At 35.0% G+C, this 17,814-nt stretch overlaps 1 protein-coding gene across 3 annotated transcripts; it reads left to right on the top strand.

The window, feature by feature from the left end:
- The first annotated feature begins 1,064 nt into the window (after positions 1-1,064).
- Positions 1,065-16,361, top strand: senp2 (SUMO specific peptidase 2). 3 transcript variants are annotated; one of them, XR_015493272.1, is made up of 17 exons: positions 1,065-1,356; positions 1,827-1,882; positions 5,741-5,847; positions 5,946-6,024; positions 6,471-6,555; positions 8,114-8,270; positions 8,350-8,456; positions 8,543-8,631; positions 8,750-8,807; positions 8,894-8,972; positions 9,993-10,142; positions 11,155-12,818; positions 12,877-13,241; positions 13,414-13,493; positions 14,228-14,312; positions 14,847-14,942; positions 15,032-16,361. XR_015493272.1 is itself a non-coding variant. In XM_087256791.1 (17 exons), the coding sequence occupies exons 6-17, from the start codon at positions 8,121-8,123 to the stop codon at positions 15,095-15,097; spliced, it is 1,299 nt and encodes a 432-aa protein (XP_087112917.1). In that variant the 5' UTR covers positions 1,065-1,356; positions 1,827-1,882; positions 5,741-5,847; positions 5,946-6,024; positions 6,471-7,398; positions 7,462-8,120; the 3' UTR covers positions 15,098-16,361. The 3 variants fall into 3 exon arrangements, 2 of the variants coding, with proteins under 2 accessions (XP_087112917.1, XP_087112916.1); XM_087256791.1 differs by having other exon boundaries at positions 6,471-7,398; positions 7,462-8,270; positions 11,155-11,286; positions 13,035-13,241; XM_087256790.1 differs by having other exon boundaries at positions 11,155-11,286; positions 13,035-13,241.
- Positions 16,362-17,814: the final 1,453 nt, after the last annotated feature.

A 17,814-nucleotide genomic window follows, 5' to 3' on the forward strand; every position in this document is an offset into this window, starting at 1 on the left:
ATTTTATTTTTCTACTCTTCTCCTTTACAATTATTGTTTAAGTATTTGACAGATTTCATTAGTACTGTAATTACACGTATAGAAACAATGATGTTTTCAAGCACACATGTAATGATGTTTTTATAATCATATACACACTACCGGACAAAAGTTTTGGTTTTAAAATAAGCTGATCCTGTTTACCAAAGCTGCATTTGTTTAATCAAAAATACAGTAAAAACTGTAAAATTGTGAAATGTTATTGCACTATAAAATAGCTGTTCAAACGTTGTTTATAATTTAATTTAATAGTTTATTCCAGTGATGTGAAAAATGATTTTTCAGCTTAATTACTTCAGTCTTCATTTATGTAGTTATGTTAATAGTTTTAAAATAATTTATATAGTATTTTTGAAAAATATAACATTATTTTATTTTTGGGTTTTGTTTGTTTTTCAGAATTGCATATATATATATATATATATATATATATATATATATATATATATATATATATATATATATATATATATATATATATATATATTAAAAGATATTCAGATGTGTTTTCTTTCTTTAAAACTACTTTTAAAAGTAAAAATGTAAGGGCAGTGACTGTTTTGCCATGCTATATTTAAAGCTGCAGTACAGTATCGTCTTGCGCAACACAAAGCTGAACGCCATAAATATGGAGTTACGTCATATCAGGTAATGACGAAACGCCTTCTGTGCTGTTAAAGGTTTTTTGACATAGAACATGTGAAAGAAAACAGCACAACCACTAAGCATTTCTGCCTTTCTGAGTCACGTGACGCCCAGTGCCGCCTGTGATTGGTTGCCCGATTTGCCTTCACAAGATGAAAAAGTTCTAAATCGGCGTACATAGAGTGGAATATAAATGGATAAAATGTAAGTAATTAAAGTGTGTGTTTTTATTTAGCTTGTGCCATTTTAATAATAACTTTTCGAAAAGACAAACTCCCTAGCGCTAAACCGTGGTGTAAAGGAACTTTAATCTCCGGGCGGAGTGCAGAGTGGGAGGGCTTAACCGATAAACAGTGCCATGGTGTCGCAGTTGACAAATCAGTGACGCGGAGCACGGCTACGGAAGGCTATTGAAACACGAGTGGCTTGAATTTTCGGTTGCGGGATCTCCACTATAGACCTGGCCCCAACAAACGAAACAGAGTCTTATTCTTCGTGGTGGTTTGTAATGTATGAATGGATAGCTGACGTATTATCGTCGCTGTTCCTGCCTCTTTCTGCTGAGAAATCCGAAGACTGGCCTAGTGAGCGCGCAAACGGTAAAGCGCGAGCCGCGGCCACAGAGACTCAGCGGCAGGAGAACAGCAGGCCCGCCAAACGCAACTATCAGAGGTATTCGTCTTTTTCTTTATGTCTGAATGAAAATTTGTGCTTTTGTGTTTATTACACAGTGCCTTGCATAGACATGTGCCAGTCTGTGGTTTGTTATTGTAAGTTACCTGAACAATAGCAAGTGTAGCTTATTAGCATTTGACTTCAGGGTCAGGAATCAGTCCAGTGTAAACAATTAATCAATAGACGCTTGATTGACAGCAAACCATCACAATTAAATTAATGTTACACTATAAAGATAATGTAAATTAATTTTTTTAGATTGCGGTAACATTAACTAGACTTTTGATTTGACAATATTTATTATAATATGCTTTTGTGTAAATGTGTAAACATTCGTGTTTTTAAAATAAATTATTGTTTTAGTGTCAGTTTTTTTTTTTGCTAGTGAGCCTAACGTTAATTTATGTTATGTTTTATTTATAAAGAATATTCTTTTTATAACATGTTCATCTTTTTATGTGTTTTAGCGTCTACTCCACTGATGGTGTGTCAGAATACCCAGAAGTCAAAAGAGCAAGACATGGTAAATGTTTTAAATATAAATAAAAATGTAAATGCACAATGTTGGAAAATCTGTAATATACTGCTGTAGACGTTGTGATATGGAAAATTGGGATGTAACGATTCACCTGACTCCTGATTCACGATACTAATCTCACGATTTAGTCACGATTTTTTAACAAAATAATTTTAAACAAATTTAAGGTGAAGAGCCCTTTTATTTTCTTCTTAAATGCTGCACATTTTTTGCAAAATAATATATTTTCTGCCAAAACTAAATTGCTATTTTAGAATCAAATTCCAAAAAAAGAAGAATAATAAAAAAAGAATAATACAAACTAAAGAAGGCTCATTTATAAAAACACACTAAAACTGTGACTGTGCTGGGATTTTACATAAAAAAAAAGAAATATTTGCATTTTTTTTCCTGATGTAAGCTTTACACATTTACAATGTCCCCTGCTGAAAAAACTACTACACTGGGGACTGAGATCGCTAGAGAGGTAAGCCTTTCCTAAGTGAGAGCAGTGTGTACAGAGGTGGTCAATGGGCTCTCTGATCCAGGGAACTGTCCACTGGCATAAAATACTGATTATAAAATTACTTGATAGAGACAAGAGTTGAACATGATTATGAAGGTGAATAATTAATATTACTTGTATAATTAATTAGTATAAGTATCAGTGTGATGCACTTCAGAAACGATAATCTTGAACATTTTGAAATGATAATGAGCAAGTTATTAAAATCTAAATAAATTAATGTGAAAAGGAGAGGGTAAAAACAATCAAATACCTGTTTCTTTAACAACAACTTTCTTTTTCAGTCTGAAAAACATCTTCAAATTTTTGCTTTGTAAAGACTGATGCGTTGAAAAGACTGTGTGATCTCCGTAGCACTCCTCTGAGCTAGCAGAGCAGCAAATCATCCAGTCAGCTTGGTTTTTAATAGTTTTGTACATATTAGGGCTGGGTGATATGTACAAAAAATCATATCTCGTTATTTTTACGAGGAATGATGGTATACGATATAGATCCTGTATTTTCCCATAAATGGTTACTTGAGAGTTAAAGCCTTTATTAAAACTTTATTAAATTTTTTTAGCAAAATATAATTCAAACACAGGGGTTTCCCTCCCTGTTTACATATAAACAGCTACACAAAATCTTTAAATAAAATACAGTTCAGTTTTTTTCTCCTGCTTAAAACTATATGTGGCACAAAATTTCAATTTATAAAAAAATATTTTATAAATAGGTTTTTGCTGCTTAACACTATACTCAGCACTTCTGTGCTGTTGTGCAAATCACAAAGTAAACAGAACTATAGAAAACAAAGCTACAAAATTAGAGCAAAAAAAGGAACACACTTAAATAATAACACAACAAAAAATATTGTAGGATAGAAAAGAACCACATTGAATGTAAATATGAAACGCACAGTATTTTATCACAATTACAGTGTTATAAGAAATCCTGCAAACCATAGTTGTGATTTATAAACGACAATTAAATCAGCTGTATGTTTTTTTTAGTTATACATTTACATGTCTGTATTGTGCACAATTATTGAACAGTGCACATATCGAAGATATCTAAAGATAAGTCTTTCACTCCATGTACAAAATCCAACACTTTTTCTTTTGTTTTGACTAAACGTGTATTATTAAATATTAAATGAGGACATGAAAACAAACAGACTATAGATATATGAGAAGTAACTAAATTGTTTTAGAGGTACTGTGATGAAATGCTGGTTAAGCATAGACATGTAAACAGTCATTATAACACCAGAACGCAGAGCTAAGTGTTATAACGTAAATGTAAAAAAGAGACCATCATGTAATATGTACTGACCTTATAATCTGTGAATAAATTTGTCCCATTTTGGCGTTTTTACTTCTTTTGAACACATTCAGGTGCTGGTTGTCAATTTGAAAAGGCTTCTATGTTCGTTCTTACTGTCCATTGCAAAATAAATGATTGATAAAAGGTTTCTGATAAACCGCTGTGTAACGTGCATGCATGCGAGGGGGGAGTCAGATGTCGATACAACACCGGCATTGCATTTTCCTCTATGTTGCATCAGTGATGGGTCGTTCTTAAACATTTCATTCATTTTAAACCTCTTTTTGTATGACTCAGGGAGTGAATCATTCATTTGAGCATGCTCACATTTGTGCAAGTGGAGATCATGTACTACCTTGGAGTGGACTGTTTCGCACAGAATGCGCATGTGTGGCCTCAACCCATATCGATATGTAAGATATTGGATAATCCCGCATTGCGTTGGGGAATCATATCGATATATCCCCAGATACCGCCCAGCTCTTGTACCTATAGGCATCTGTGACAGAAGTTTTTCACTGTGCTGGTGGTTTATGTACATCATTTTGGTTGTTCTGTTAGTGTTAGTAAACGTCTTTTTGCAGTGTTTGCTTCCATTTAGTGTTTTTTCTGGCGCACTTCACCGCTGTCATTTTAGTCTGCCGCTCCACCTCTTGCTCGCTGCTGATGTGCAGGTTAAGTGAGTTTGTGCCTGTAAACACATCACCCCGCTGTTTAAAAAAAAATCTATCGCGATTCCTTCAACATTTCTACCAGTTTGAATACCAGTTTCACATATTTGAATCGATTTTCAACCCGGCTCATGGTGAGTCATAACATCCCTAATGGAAAACAGTTGACTTCAATGACATTTGCATGAAATACAATGAACAAATAACTATTGTGTATACGTTGTATCCACCAAGCATACAAATAAAGTATACAGTGCTATTTTTTCCTGAGAATTTCTAAAAGTGTTTTGAAACTTGAATAATCAAATATGAAAATCTTCACTGTGTAAATTAAATGCAGTTAGAGCTAAACTGATTGTTTCTAGTCATTAATTCTTTAAACTCAATTGGAATGTTTACGTTTAAAAACACACACAAATGATTAACTTTCACACTGTTATGGTTAAACTTTGCAATTGATAGACAAATCAGTGTCACCTAACCATATTATGGTTAAACTTTGCAATTGATAGACAAATCAATGTCACCTAAGCATTGTGAGCTGTAATATCTGGTCAGCATTGAGGTAAAGTTGGTTTTATATTCGCACATTCGTTCACTGACAACTTAAGACACACTCCTTATATTGTTTACTATGGTACTTTGAATATTCGGTCTGAAATCACATGTAAGTATGACTTCAGAACAACATTAGCATTATTTAATTGGCTGTAAACAATGCTGTACTTTGATAGTCTTTGCCTGCTAATATGATTTTCCTATTTAAAATTTGCAAATAAGACTCTTCTGATAATATGATATTGAGAAGGTCTAAATTTGTGAAAATAAAACAAACTTTACTACACATTCTGCAATATACAAATTATTACAGTGCTCACATTACTTTATCAATGTTGAAGCAATATAGTGTTTAGCTGTACTAGTCTAATACAAAAAATGGGGACTTTTTTCGAATTGGGGAACATTTTTCCATTGTTTTCTTCAGAACAGTGTCAAATCCAGCACAATATGAACTACATTGGTGCAACTGACTTCTGAATGGGCAAATACATGTCATATATACCCTGGCACGGTATTTTAAAATGTTACTTTATGCTCAAAATCATCAATCTTTTAGCTATTGATTTTGTTGAATCAGCACATGACAACGATGTTGGCAAGCATATGCCACTAGCCAGTTCCTTCTGACTGAATACTACCAGAAAATAACGATCAGGGTGGAAATTAGTTCTAATGAACCAGGCCTGATGGCTAGTTTAATGGCGGAGTTTATGTAACTACAAAATGTGAAAGTGCCTATTGCTCCTTCACTGGATTTTTCTCAATCATTTACTATTACTTTCTGTCTCTTTCTCTCTACAGATGTGATTGTCAGGGTGGTCAAGAAAACTTTTGCTGGAATTGCTGGCCTGTTCCGTTCGAGAGTCCATAAAAAAGCTGAACATGAAAAGCAGAATGCCTTCACGCAGGTACAATCATCATAAAATCCTCACTCGAATGCCATCTTTGCACACCCTTGGTTTTATTCACTGTTCACATGGTCTTGTTTCTTGTTTTGCTTGCTCAGGTTGGCAGGGTTACATTTATGGGTATTGATGACATATACAGCAACAGCCTGAGTTCATGGATTGAAAGTGACGGCATGGGTAAATGTGAACTCATTTTACTCTTTTTTTTTTTTTTTTTTTTTTTTTTTTTTTTTTTTTTTTTTTTGTGAGTGTGTGAGTGATCTGGCTAAGAATTTGACAGACACAAACTACTGTTCAAAAGTTCAGGATCAGTCCTATTTTCATTTCTTTCAGTGAGTCATAAAGAAAGCCTTTGCATCTTCCATAGTAATACTAAGCAGTATTGCTGTTTTTTTTTATATATATATATATATATATATATATATATATATATATATAAAGATTTAAAATAAGAAATGTTCAGATCAGCATATTAGAAAGGCCTCTTGGGGATCATTTAAAAGTTCAGCTTTGCCTTTACAGGAGTTCCAGTTTAAATAGAAAGTAATTTTAAGTTGCAAATGGTGTGCTTTCGACGTTTCCTTTAAAGTCTAAAAAATGATTTTTAATGGATCTCTCTACAGATAAACAAATGGAAATGGGACTTAAAAATAAAGAAAGAACAGCAGCCAATATGCAAACCAATCCACAGGCTTTACGCAAACCTGAGTGAGTATTATTTGGTCCAAATTTTAAGGTGTTTCACAAATTTAAGCGGTTTCTTTGTCCTCTCAATATGTATTTTTATAATAATGCATTCTTTTATTCACCATATTGCTGATTACATGATAAAAAGGAACCTTTCAAAAAGGTCACAATTTCCCACCCCCCAAAATCCTCACAGGTATTTGCACTAGGTTTAAAATCACAAGTGGGCAGTGCTATATATGTAAATGTGGTTAAAAGAAGCTAGGCAGACAGGGTTTTTTTGTTTGAAATAAGTTTATTTGATGGAAAAAAATGTCAGAAAACGCAGTTTTTTTAACTGTCCTGACATAAACCCAGAGCATTTGATGGAGTTCAGAACTGAAATGAAAGCTCTTGATCTCTATTATTTTTCCATTGCCTTCTTTCATGTTTATATGGAAATTGCACAAGCTTACTTTGCAGCATTAGATCAGAAAAAAATGCATCCAGTCCATCTTGTCAAAAGACTATCTTCTCAAAGACAGAGTAAAGTGGATGTATGAGACTTAAACAATAGGTGTAAATTGGAATTTTTTTTACCCTTGTCTCCACATCTTAATGCCAAGTTTAAACATGAGCAATATTCCCATGTTCTTTGTTGTACAGAAATATAGTTATTTGTTTTGTTTGTTTTTTTATGCAACAAATTTAAGATTACTTTTCACAAATTACTAACTGTATCATCTTTGCTTGATTAACTAGGCTGGGTTTACACAACAGGGATGTGGCCAAATTTGAAAAGGTTCACGTTTAGACACTACATTTTCAAAATGTTGTGAAAATTGTGAAAATAGCCGAAATAGGTGCATTATGTATGTCAGGCCAGTATTTATTGTCATCTTTTTAGTAAACTCTACCTTTAGGGAAGTGACAATGTGCAGTCGGCAGCTTGGCGTTGATGTAAATGTAGAATTTTCTGTGAGTGTAAGATACGTCTCGGGTGTTGTTTGTAATGTTAAATAAATCCAACAATTGCTGATGAAGAATTAGCAAACAATTAAGCAACAACAACACTAATATGTACTCCGCCAATGTGTGTTTATTTGCGCTTGCCTTCACGTCTGCACGAACATGATGCCATCATTCTCCAAAACTCTTGTTTATTTAGACACACTATCAGCGATTCTTTTCAAAAACTTCCACTTTGAAAACAGCTGTCAGATTATGCAGTTGCAAAAACAGTTGTTGTGTAAATAAACAGGCATAAAACCGTTTCTAATGTGGCAAACTTTGTGCAACACACAAGAAGATATTTAGAACAGTTGCAATTTCCATTGACTTTCATTCATTTATATATATTTTTAAACTAAAACTGATTGCTTGCCATAATTGTTTTTAAACATTTAATGACATAACATCTTTCAATTGTGAGCAGTCCATCCTGTTAAAATGATGATGAATCTTACCCATCATATGCAAACCGTAGTATCAAAATAAGACTTGAGAATATGTGCTTATGCTTTGCGATCGAGAATGATGTTTGACTCTAAAATGGTCTTCTAGATATTCTGTAAGTCTCTGCATGTTTCTCCTTGTACAGTGGAACAATGCTGTACAAAACAAATCTGGACAGAAGCAGAGAGATGCGCAGGTCTTTGAAGGTAGTTCCGTCATGCACCACCCACGCGCTAAATTCAAGACAGGCTGAGATGGAGCTCCCAAGCCGCACACCCAAACCTTGCCTGACCGTGGAGGAGGTTAGCAAACTGAGTTGTAATGTTGTAACTTAGTACCTTTTTTTTATACATGGCTTCCTGAGCATCTTTCTTTGAGTAGGCATTGAGAGAGAGTGATCGAGAGCATTATAGGAAGCTAGTGGAGATGGCATCTGAAAAATATTCAAAGAGCAAACCATTGCCGTTTGGACGGATAAAGCCTTCCATGTAAGCACATAAATTATATATGTTTTTTTTTAATCACCACAGCTTAGCTGGTGCAAGTTAACACTGTTTTCAATCCAATCTTTTAGCACCGCTTTCCCCATTGATGGACACAAGGTCAATGGACACACCTCCATCTGTCGCACTGCTGACTTGAGCAGACCTGCGCCAGTAAGAGGTGAGAGTTTATTTAATGAATCTTCACTTCTCTGTTATTAGAACTTCACATTTTTTCATAAGTGTTTGATGAAGAGTTCCATTATAACTACATTTTCTGTTTGCCTAATTGCCTTAAGTCATCCCTAACATTTCTATGTGGCGGGATCCACTATCCCTGACGCTGATTAAAGACAGGTAATACTTCAACATGCCACGTAATCCTTATATGCGTTTGCTGAATGCAGAAATATTCATTTCTGTTTATTTTTCAATTGTGACAGAACAGTGGATGGTCATCGAAGCACAACAGGAAGTGATGTCAAGGAAGGAGCCTTGGATAATCAAACTACACGAAAAACCGTAAGTGCTTGCTTCATGTGCTGTAAAGTGTCATGTGAAATCAAAATGTACAATGTTTATTTTGCTAGCTCACGTTTGTTACTCTTAAAGTGAACAATTAATCTGTGCAAGTTAATCTACTGAAAAAAAAGTTAGTTTTATTAATCTTCAATTAAAGTTTGACCATTTACTTTTACCTTTGGAGTGGTGATCCTTCTGTTGACCTCAGTATGAGGGTTTCCATAGCAACTGTTTATTAATATCCTTAACCACACCCCTTTTACCATTAGTTTGCTATGAGGGAGTGATGTGCAAAATGAAAGCCCCACCCTCTACTCAATATTTTGTTACAGTTGGAAGTACATACTGAAATGAAGTCTCAGCATCTTCTGCTTTACACTGACTGAAATTATTATTTTGCAGACTAATAATAACGTAATTTTCTTTTTTTAATTATTTATTGTTTTCTGTGTATCTTAGGCCTGTCACAATAATCAATACATCAAGTTATCGCACAACACATGGACATGATCTCTATATCTATTGGAGGTGTCAGTGTGGTTAAAAAAAACAGTATAGTATTTACTGTAAATGACTTTAGTTTATTTTCATGTGGGTGTCTGACAATTGATCGCAGCATCTGGTACTTTTTACCTTGCACTTTTTATTATTGATTATTTAGGATATGCGTTTTTACATTCTGATTTCAATGCCTAATTATTCAATTGTAAAAATGACTAATTAAATAAAATATTTTTAGAAATAAAATATGATGTATTCTTTGGGAGAGTATTCTTGCGTTTGATGCTATTATATTGTCTTTGGCAGTATATAACGAGCTGCATGAAATGTCTTAAAATTACATTAATATTGTTTATCGCAATATATTTTGGTGCAATATGTTATTCGACAAAAAATAGATATCGTGACAGGCCTAGTGTAGCTGTATTTTGACCATATTTTAAAGCAACATAATGCAATAATGGCTCCTTGTAGTGTCTTTTTCTCCCTCTGACACCTTCTTTCTCACCTTCTCTTCAGGCTGTAGATGTTGATCTGTCAGCTGAGGTTGAAGCCAGGTTAAATCTGAAGGACAAGGATTCTGCAGTTGGACTTCTGATACCTTCCAGATCTGAAGTGATTACAGATGCAGTGAGGCGTGGTGAAGAGGAGTTTCCCAGACTGACCAAGGTTGTTACGGTCACCTCAGTCTCTCTCAGATTGATGTTTTAGTGGGTTGACTCTACTTTTATTTTCAAGATACTTGCATGAAAACATTTCTTTATTACTGGAAAATATTTCAAACCTTTTGCTTTAAACTTTAATTGCTAAAAATTCAAATTGGGCTGTTTTGTGCTCATTTAAAAAAAAATTTTAATCACATCCACTTATTACAGATATAAGCAGTTGCATTGACACTGAAAAGTCATGACTTTTACCGTCAAAAGTCATGACGGCCTGCACTCACACTGCATTACATTTCAAGCCGGAGCAGGCTTACAACATCGATGATACGACTGTTCAGTTTAACAGGAATGAAAGCGCTCTCGCTCAGCACAGTGGACATTGCTTTAGTTATATAATGCAGAACAGATTCACCACTTTTGACGCTCATAAATTAGCATAAATTTCCTCGTGCATCATGTATTAAGAGGTTTCCTGAAGGTGCAGCAAGAGGGGTTTGCATCTTTGAGAAACTAGGACAGTTTGCGTTCATTGAAAAGTAAGAATGATTAATAAATCCATATGAAAAGTCAAGTTGTGTCTTCAGTTTTACGCTCACACTACAAGCCTACCGTGCCTGAGCACAACTGAACCACGCTCTGGCACACCTCCTTTAACCAGGCCACAGCCAGCCAACTGAACTGCACCTGGGCCCGATTCAGAGCACTCAAACTTTTCAATCAAACCGGGAAACGTGCCCGGGAATGTTTCGGTTAACCTAGTGTGAGTGCGCCCTTAATTTCGAAGAATTTTACAAATAATTTTTTCTATGAAAATACTCTTGATAAATTAATTATTTAATTAAACTTTGATATCACTAAAGCGAACTCCTTAACAAGAGAAATATTGTAATGTAAACCTTTTTTGTTGTTATTGTTGTTGTAATACAGTGTATTTGTTTTCACTCATGCATTAGTTGTCAGCTTGGTTGTTTTCCTTGTGGTTTGAGTCACAGTGTTCTCTTTGTGTCCTGTAACAGGAGATGCAGCAGGAAGTGAGTGCTGCTCTTGCTCAGAGTGATCCAAACCTGGTTTTGTGCAGTGCTTTCAAACTGCGTATCACACAGAGAGATCTGGCAACACTACAAGAGGGCAGCTGGCTCAATGATGAGGTAATGTCATTTTAAGGGTTTTATTCGAACAACACAAAATGTCAGTACAGTTATTTACTGCATAAAGTTAAAATTTCATTTCATTATTAATTATTTCCCAAATGATGTTTAACAGAGCAAGGAATTTTTCACAGTATTTCCTTTAAGATCTTTTTCTTCTAGAGAAAGTCTTTTTTTTTTTTCAGCTAGAATAAAAGCAGTTTTTAATAAAAACAAAAAACAAAAAAACAATTAAGGTCAGCATTATTAGCCTCCTTAAGCATTATTATTTTTTGATTGTTACAGAACAAACCATCCTAATACAATGATTTGCATAATTAACCTGACTTGCCTAAATCTAACCTAGTTAAGCCTTTTAATGTCACTTTAAGGTGAATACTAATCTTGAGAAATATCTAGTAAAATATTATGTACTGTCATCATATCAACCGGCTAAATTCACTTGTGCTTTTTTTTGCAAAAACCTCTCAATCCACCTATTAAGACAATACAGTTTAATTAGTTGAAAATCACTAAAGATGCAATTAGAAATTATTTTATTAAGCATAAAACGCATTACACAAACCAAACCTAAAATTAAAAATACATCTGTCAAGTAAATGGCGGTTCATTCCACTGTGGCGACCACTGAGACTAAACAGAAGGAAAATGAATAAAGCAAATCTGTCAAGTAAGCGCATAAATAACAAATAAAACACAAGATAGGCCTACTGTGCAAAAACAGGGGATGTCTCTTACACTTTTAGAGACTGTCATCATTCATTCTCACTATACTCAAGGTCTTGGTCTCTTTTTCATCTATTGTTTATTCTCATAGCATTCATGTGGGATTTAAGAACGGCATCTCGTCTTTCATGAAACGCAGTTGCCGTTTAATGTATTGTAAATCGGACTCAATCAAAGTAGCATTGCTGCGCAAACAAACATTATGAATGCATGTTACACTTCCGACAGTACAGTACGTTTTCTTTTTTTAAACTGTACAGAGTTTTGAGGTAAGGGATGTTTTCATTTGCCATTCGCTGCCAGTCGGACAGGCTTATCCTGTTCATCAAACTCCATATTTTAAAATTGGAAGCGAAATAATACTGTATCCTCAAAGCCGGCGTATCAGCACGCCTTTACATCTAAACATGATTTGATTCACACCTTCTGATTGGTTCTTCTTGGAAAATAGCAGCTTTTGCTGTCAAAGGCAAGTGGCGTTTAGAGGCTTTTGCAAACAAACTGTTATTTCTGAATGAGCTGATGCTGCGATTTTAGATGATTTGAAGCAAAAATATTTGTTGAACAAGTACTACCTGTTTAATTCGCTCTGTCATTAGCTTATTTTTGGTGGAAGTGGCGTTTATCAGCTTTTGCATCGTAACTCCTCATATCTTGTTTATTAGTCCTCACTATTGACTGAAATGGTATATTTAGTTGTTCGCTGTTTTGTTGTTTGGTAGTTGAGCATTTTGTCATCTAGGGCTGGTTCATTGAAAATATTACATTTTGTACAAAAATATTACATTTATAATGCAAGCTATAATGTCTAAATGTATTTATGGAGCTTAATTTCATTATTCTTAATTTATTTTGGTAGAATAGTAACTTAATTTTTTAATTGGTATTTTGTCATCAGCATTTTATATGTACTATAGTACCTGTAATGTAATGATTGCATTATTTCCCCTGTTCTCTGTACCAACAACTTATTTAATGAGAAAAGCTGCTTTTGATTAATCACATTACCTTGTTGTTTTTAGGTGATCAATTTCTACATGAATCTTGTGATGGCCCGCAGTGAGCAGGAAGTATTAGGCAAGAAGGTCTACTCTTTTAGTACCTTCCTCTTTCCCAAGTTGCTTAGCGGTGGACATGCTGCCGTACGGCGATGGACGAAGGCTGTAGACCTCTTTCTGTTTGACGTCATTCTGGTCCCTCTTCACCTGGGCGTTCACTGGTCTCTCGCTGTGAGCAATTAAGTATTTGCTTAAACTCTTTCGGTTCTTTTCGTTTTTCTCTGGCTGATGATTGATTGTTAATGGGCTTGTTGATTTAAATATTGTTTTGGCTTTTTATTTGTTTGTGTGTTTTTTATTTTAATTTTTTTTTGTCTTTTTTTTTAAATCCTCTTTTTGGTAGGTGGTTGACTTCAAATCAAAGTCTGTGCGATCATATGACTCCATGGGTCAACGGCATGATGACATCTGCGACTTAATTCTGTAAGTTATTCTATGACTACATTTCACTGGACTGGTCCTGCTTTTAATGATTCCAGAGGGCTTTTTTTTATAAAATGACCTCTCATAAGGACATTTTTAACAAAGTGACACCAGGAAAAACGTTAGAATTTTTATTGTGCATTAACACTAAAATCATATTTAATTTATGTATTAGTTTGTTGTTTTGTTTTTAATTGTATATTTATTATTGAAATAAATGTTTATGCCCTCAAAATAGCCTTGGCTCCTAACAGGGCTTTAAATAAAAAAATACTTTACATTATTCCATTACTTGTATATTTAAACGGCCACTTTTGCAGTCAAATAGGTTTGTGTTCAACATGGCGTGTTTATTTTCTGTGTATGTGCAAGAAATGTATTTCATCATTTAGTATTCTAGGGACCCCTCAATCAAAACTTTTTTTTGTTTAATATCAATGCTTATTTTCATTTCTTTTCTTTCTCTTTGAAAAAAGTTGCCCGTAAAAATAAGCAAATATCATTGTTTTTTTGTAAAATCTATTAAGAAACTGTTTGAAAAGTAAATTTAAAGGTTCAGCAAACAATTAAAGTAATAAAATATGAATACAGGAAATTTTAAAGCCAGTTTGAGCTTTAGAAGGGGTTTGCATAGTTTGTGCATCAAAGGGTTTAATGTATCTGTTAGGTTTGTGTAGACAGTATGTGTTTTATTAGGGCCTGTATTCACTGATCATATTGCATCTCTCTCTTAGACTTTATCTGAAAGAGGAGTTCAAGGTCAAGAAGGGAAAAGATTTGGATGTGTCCAAGTGGATTGTGAGCAGTCTCCGGCCTTCTGTAAGCATTACTATTTATACAAATATATAACTACAAAATTTTAGTTAAGTAAAATAAGAATCCCAAACATAACATCCAGTTTTAATAAATAACAAAACCTGAAAGCTGGCGTAGTGTAAAGACAGACAAGTTCAGTGTTTGATCTTTCAGCAGTGAAATTTAAACCATCCTGAACTGAACTACAACTCTGAAATCTGGATTTACTAGATCTACATTGTAAAAGCGCTATATAAATAAACATGAATAGAGTTGAATTTAATTGACAACCTGTTTGCCTTTTTTATCATTTTTTAAAAAGTACCCAAGATAAAAGCCACAATAACCAAGTAATCACCAGATTTTTAAATGTCCACAAGAGGGCGCAACAAATTAATACATAGTAACATACAGCACATATATTGTTTGCAAATGCAAGTATTAGACCGCTTTCAGTTTGTTTATGTGGCAAGCACAAAATTCTGCATTAAATTTATATTAAAATCGGCATATATTCAAATATTCATTTTTCTTCACACCTTAAATTCTAATTTGCAGGAGATTCCTCAGCAGAAGAACGGCAGTGATTGTGGCGTGTTTATATGCAAATATGCTGATTATATCTCAAGAGGACGCAACCTCACTTTCAGACAGGTGCCTTTTCCAAAGTCATAATGTATAGCAGATCATTAATTCCTACTTTTTTATGACTATTTATTCACTCATTTCCTGTCTTTCTCTAGAATCACATGCCATATTTCAGGAAAGCTATGATCTGGGAGATCCTCAATCAAAAGCTGCTGCAGTAGGAGTGGCTGGGAATGCCGTAATGACTGAATCTGTTTGACCAAAGCACAGGACCACCATACGTCTGTCCCTCCTGCTCCTTTTCTAGAGACATTTGGCTTTACATTGGCCTGGTGCAAAATCCCATGCGATTCTTTTAACAGAGGGTGGATTGCAGATTCCAGACTGGGTTTGTTTTGCACAATTAACCAACCCTTACTCTAATAAACACTAAAAGCGCAAATATGAGTCGAGGAGCAAAAACACTGGACTGGGTGTGAATGGATTTGAGCAGCCTAAAGCCTCATTAACCGTTGTTTTGAGGCCAGAACCGTTTTCATTCCAAGAATGTAGTCTTATCGCCTCTCTACTGGTTCTACTGTTCACAGACGTAGCTGTTGATGTGTAGTTATGCTAGGCGGGAAATAAATATTTTCATTAAGCTTACCTAGTGTGGGAATGTTTTAGCATATCTCTCTTAAGTCATGTTTGATTTAATAAGGACTGATAAACATATTTATTTAGTTTGGATGATATGCGGTGATGTCAGCCTTGATATGTCAAGACTTGTGTGTTTTAAAACCCACCATTAGTCTCAGAGCATCTTGGGTTTAACGTGCATGGCGGTGATGTTACTTGCACCGAAAGCAACAGTATTGAATGGATCTGTTTTGAGTTGTCTCTAAATAGTCCTGGCCTCCAAGTGCCTTGTTTTGAGAGCGTCTCCCATTTTACAGTCGTAAAATATAATGGCTTTTGTTTCTGCAGCATCCAATATGCTTTTTTTTGTAATTTTCTGTGTGTGTGTAAGCAACAGAGATTACCGTAAAGCAGGAGTTGGATGTTCGGCTCATGAATGGATTGGTCTTGCTATATTCATCATGCCATTGGCTGTATTTGACATACGTGTCAAACTGGAATTGTGGAGCAGTATAGTTGTGCCAAACTGACTTTTCAGTGGTTAACTGACTGGAGTATTCCCCCCTCTCTCTCTCATCCAAGTAATAATACAGGATCAAAAAGTGCTTTAATTCTGACTTGAAGTGAAAAAGAAGAAAAAAGGTCTATATTTATTTGTTTCTGTGTGGCTCTTGTGATTTAGTTTGGGCCCGAGTGCATGTCGTTAAGTGGGATTGTTTGTGAGAATGGAGAGTGTTTGGATTGGAGTTCTGATGCAAGCTTTAATATGGACAAAAAAGAAAAGGCCCACTGCATATGAGCTGTTTTTGTCATTAATGCAGAATGTTGGTCATTATTTTTTTAAGTAATAAAGATGTGAAAAAGAAACTTGTTCTCTCTTTTGGTGAAAAGAATACAACATCTCTTCGCAAACAAGGTCATACAGTGGAGATCAACGTTTTTAAATGCTTAATTTGTTTAAAATGTGATGGAATTTTGTTTGGCTATACCATGAATTGAACTGTTTCAGCCAATGAAATGGTTGTATGAAGTGTACAGGCCCTTGCTCTTTTCTAGTCGCTTGGAGAATATCTCTAGTCTTTCATTCGCTGTGAAAGATACTGGGTTAAACACAATCGGTTTATGTCAGGGCAACAATAAGGAATTAGGTTAACTTGTTAGTTATGTTCAGTCTACTTAAATTTGACAAAACAGTCAAGTTGTCCCCCAAAAAAACTCAAACGTTTTTGTTTAATGTCGATTTAAATAAGCAGTTTAAACGGCAAATGTCATTTTTGGAGGGCTGGACATCACAACAGCACATCGCCAGTCTTCCACTCTGCTGTTATGTGTGAGGTTTAGGTCAGGACTATGGACTGGCCATTTCATTATTTCCATGTTCAGTATCTGAAGGGAGTGTCTGAGAAACATTTGAACTGTGTTTTACAAAATCATCAAGGCTCTTCAACAAAAACATTTCTACAAGTAACATGTCTGTAGGTTACTGCAGTCATAGGAGTACGACATATACAGGTCTTGCTTTGAATTGAGCGTAGCTTTGGCCACCCCACACATCAGTAGTCTCTCACAGGACATCGCCAGTCTTACACATTGCTGTTATGTGTGAGGTTTAGGTCAGGACTTTGGACTGGCCATTTCATTATTTCTATGTTTCTGAAGGGGGATTCTGATAAACATTTGATTTACTCCCAAAATGCTGCAGCAGAAAACATCAGCAAACCATGACAATTCACCTTCGAACCGATGCACAGTCGGACGGTTTAAGTCACTTTAGAAATGTAATCTCCAATTATGCGAAATCAGAAGTATAAATCAGCCTTTACACACTGCTGTTATGTGTGAGGTTTAGGTCAGGACTGTGGACTGGCCATTTCATTATTTCCATGTATCTGAAGGGGGTGTCTGATAAACATTTGAACTGTGTTTTACAAAATCATCAAGGCTCTTCAACTAAAACATTTCTACAAGTAACATGTCTGCAGGTTACTGCAGTCATAAGAGTATGACATATACAGGCCTTGCTTTGAATTTAGGGTAGCTGTGGCCACCCCACACATCAGTAGTCTCTCAAAGTCGATCACTAGTCTGACCTCACAAGTCTCGCATCACAAATCACTAGTCTCTCACAGACATCATTAGTCTCTCACAGGACATCGCCAGTCTTACACATTGCTGTTATGTGTGAGGTTTAGGTCAGGACTCTGGACTGGCCATTTCATTATTTCTATGTTTCTGAAGGGGGATTGTGATAAACATTTGATTTACTCCCAAAATGCTGCAGCAGAAAACAGTAGCAAACCATGACAATATACCTCCGAAC

This window comes from Danio rerio, chromosome 6 (genome assembly GCF_052040795.2).
Source record: "Danio rerio strain M-AB ecotype USA chromosome 6, GRCz13ab, whole genome shotgun sequence".
Classification (NCBI taxonomy): Eukaryota; Metazoa; Chordata; class Actinopteri; order Cypriniformes; family Danionidae; genus Danio; species Danio rerio.

Excerpts from the sequence above, each read along its gene's own strand:
- senp2 (XM_087256790.1), top strand. The coding sequence starts at position 1,193 with ATGTATGAATGGATAGCTGACGTATTATCGTCGCTGTTCCTGCCTCTT. Across the intron at positions 5,848-5,945 it reads AGCAGAATGCCTTCACGCAG|GTTGGCAGGGTTACATTTAT; the intron begins GTACAATCATCA and ends TTGCTTGCTCAG. Across the intron at positions 8,271-8,349 it reads CTTGCCTGACCGTGGAGGAG|GCATTGAGAGAGAGTGATCG; the intron begins GTTAGCAAACTG and ends TTCTTTGAGTAG.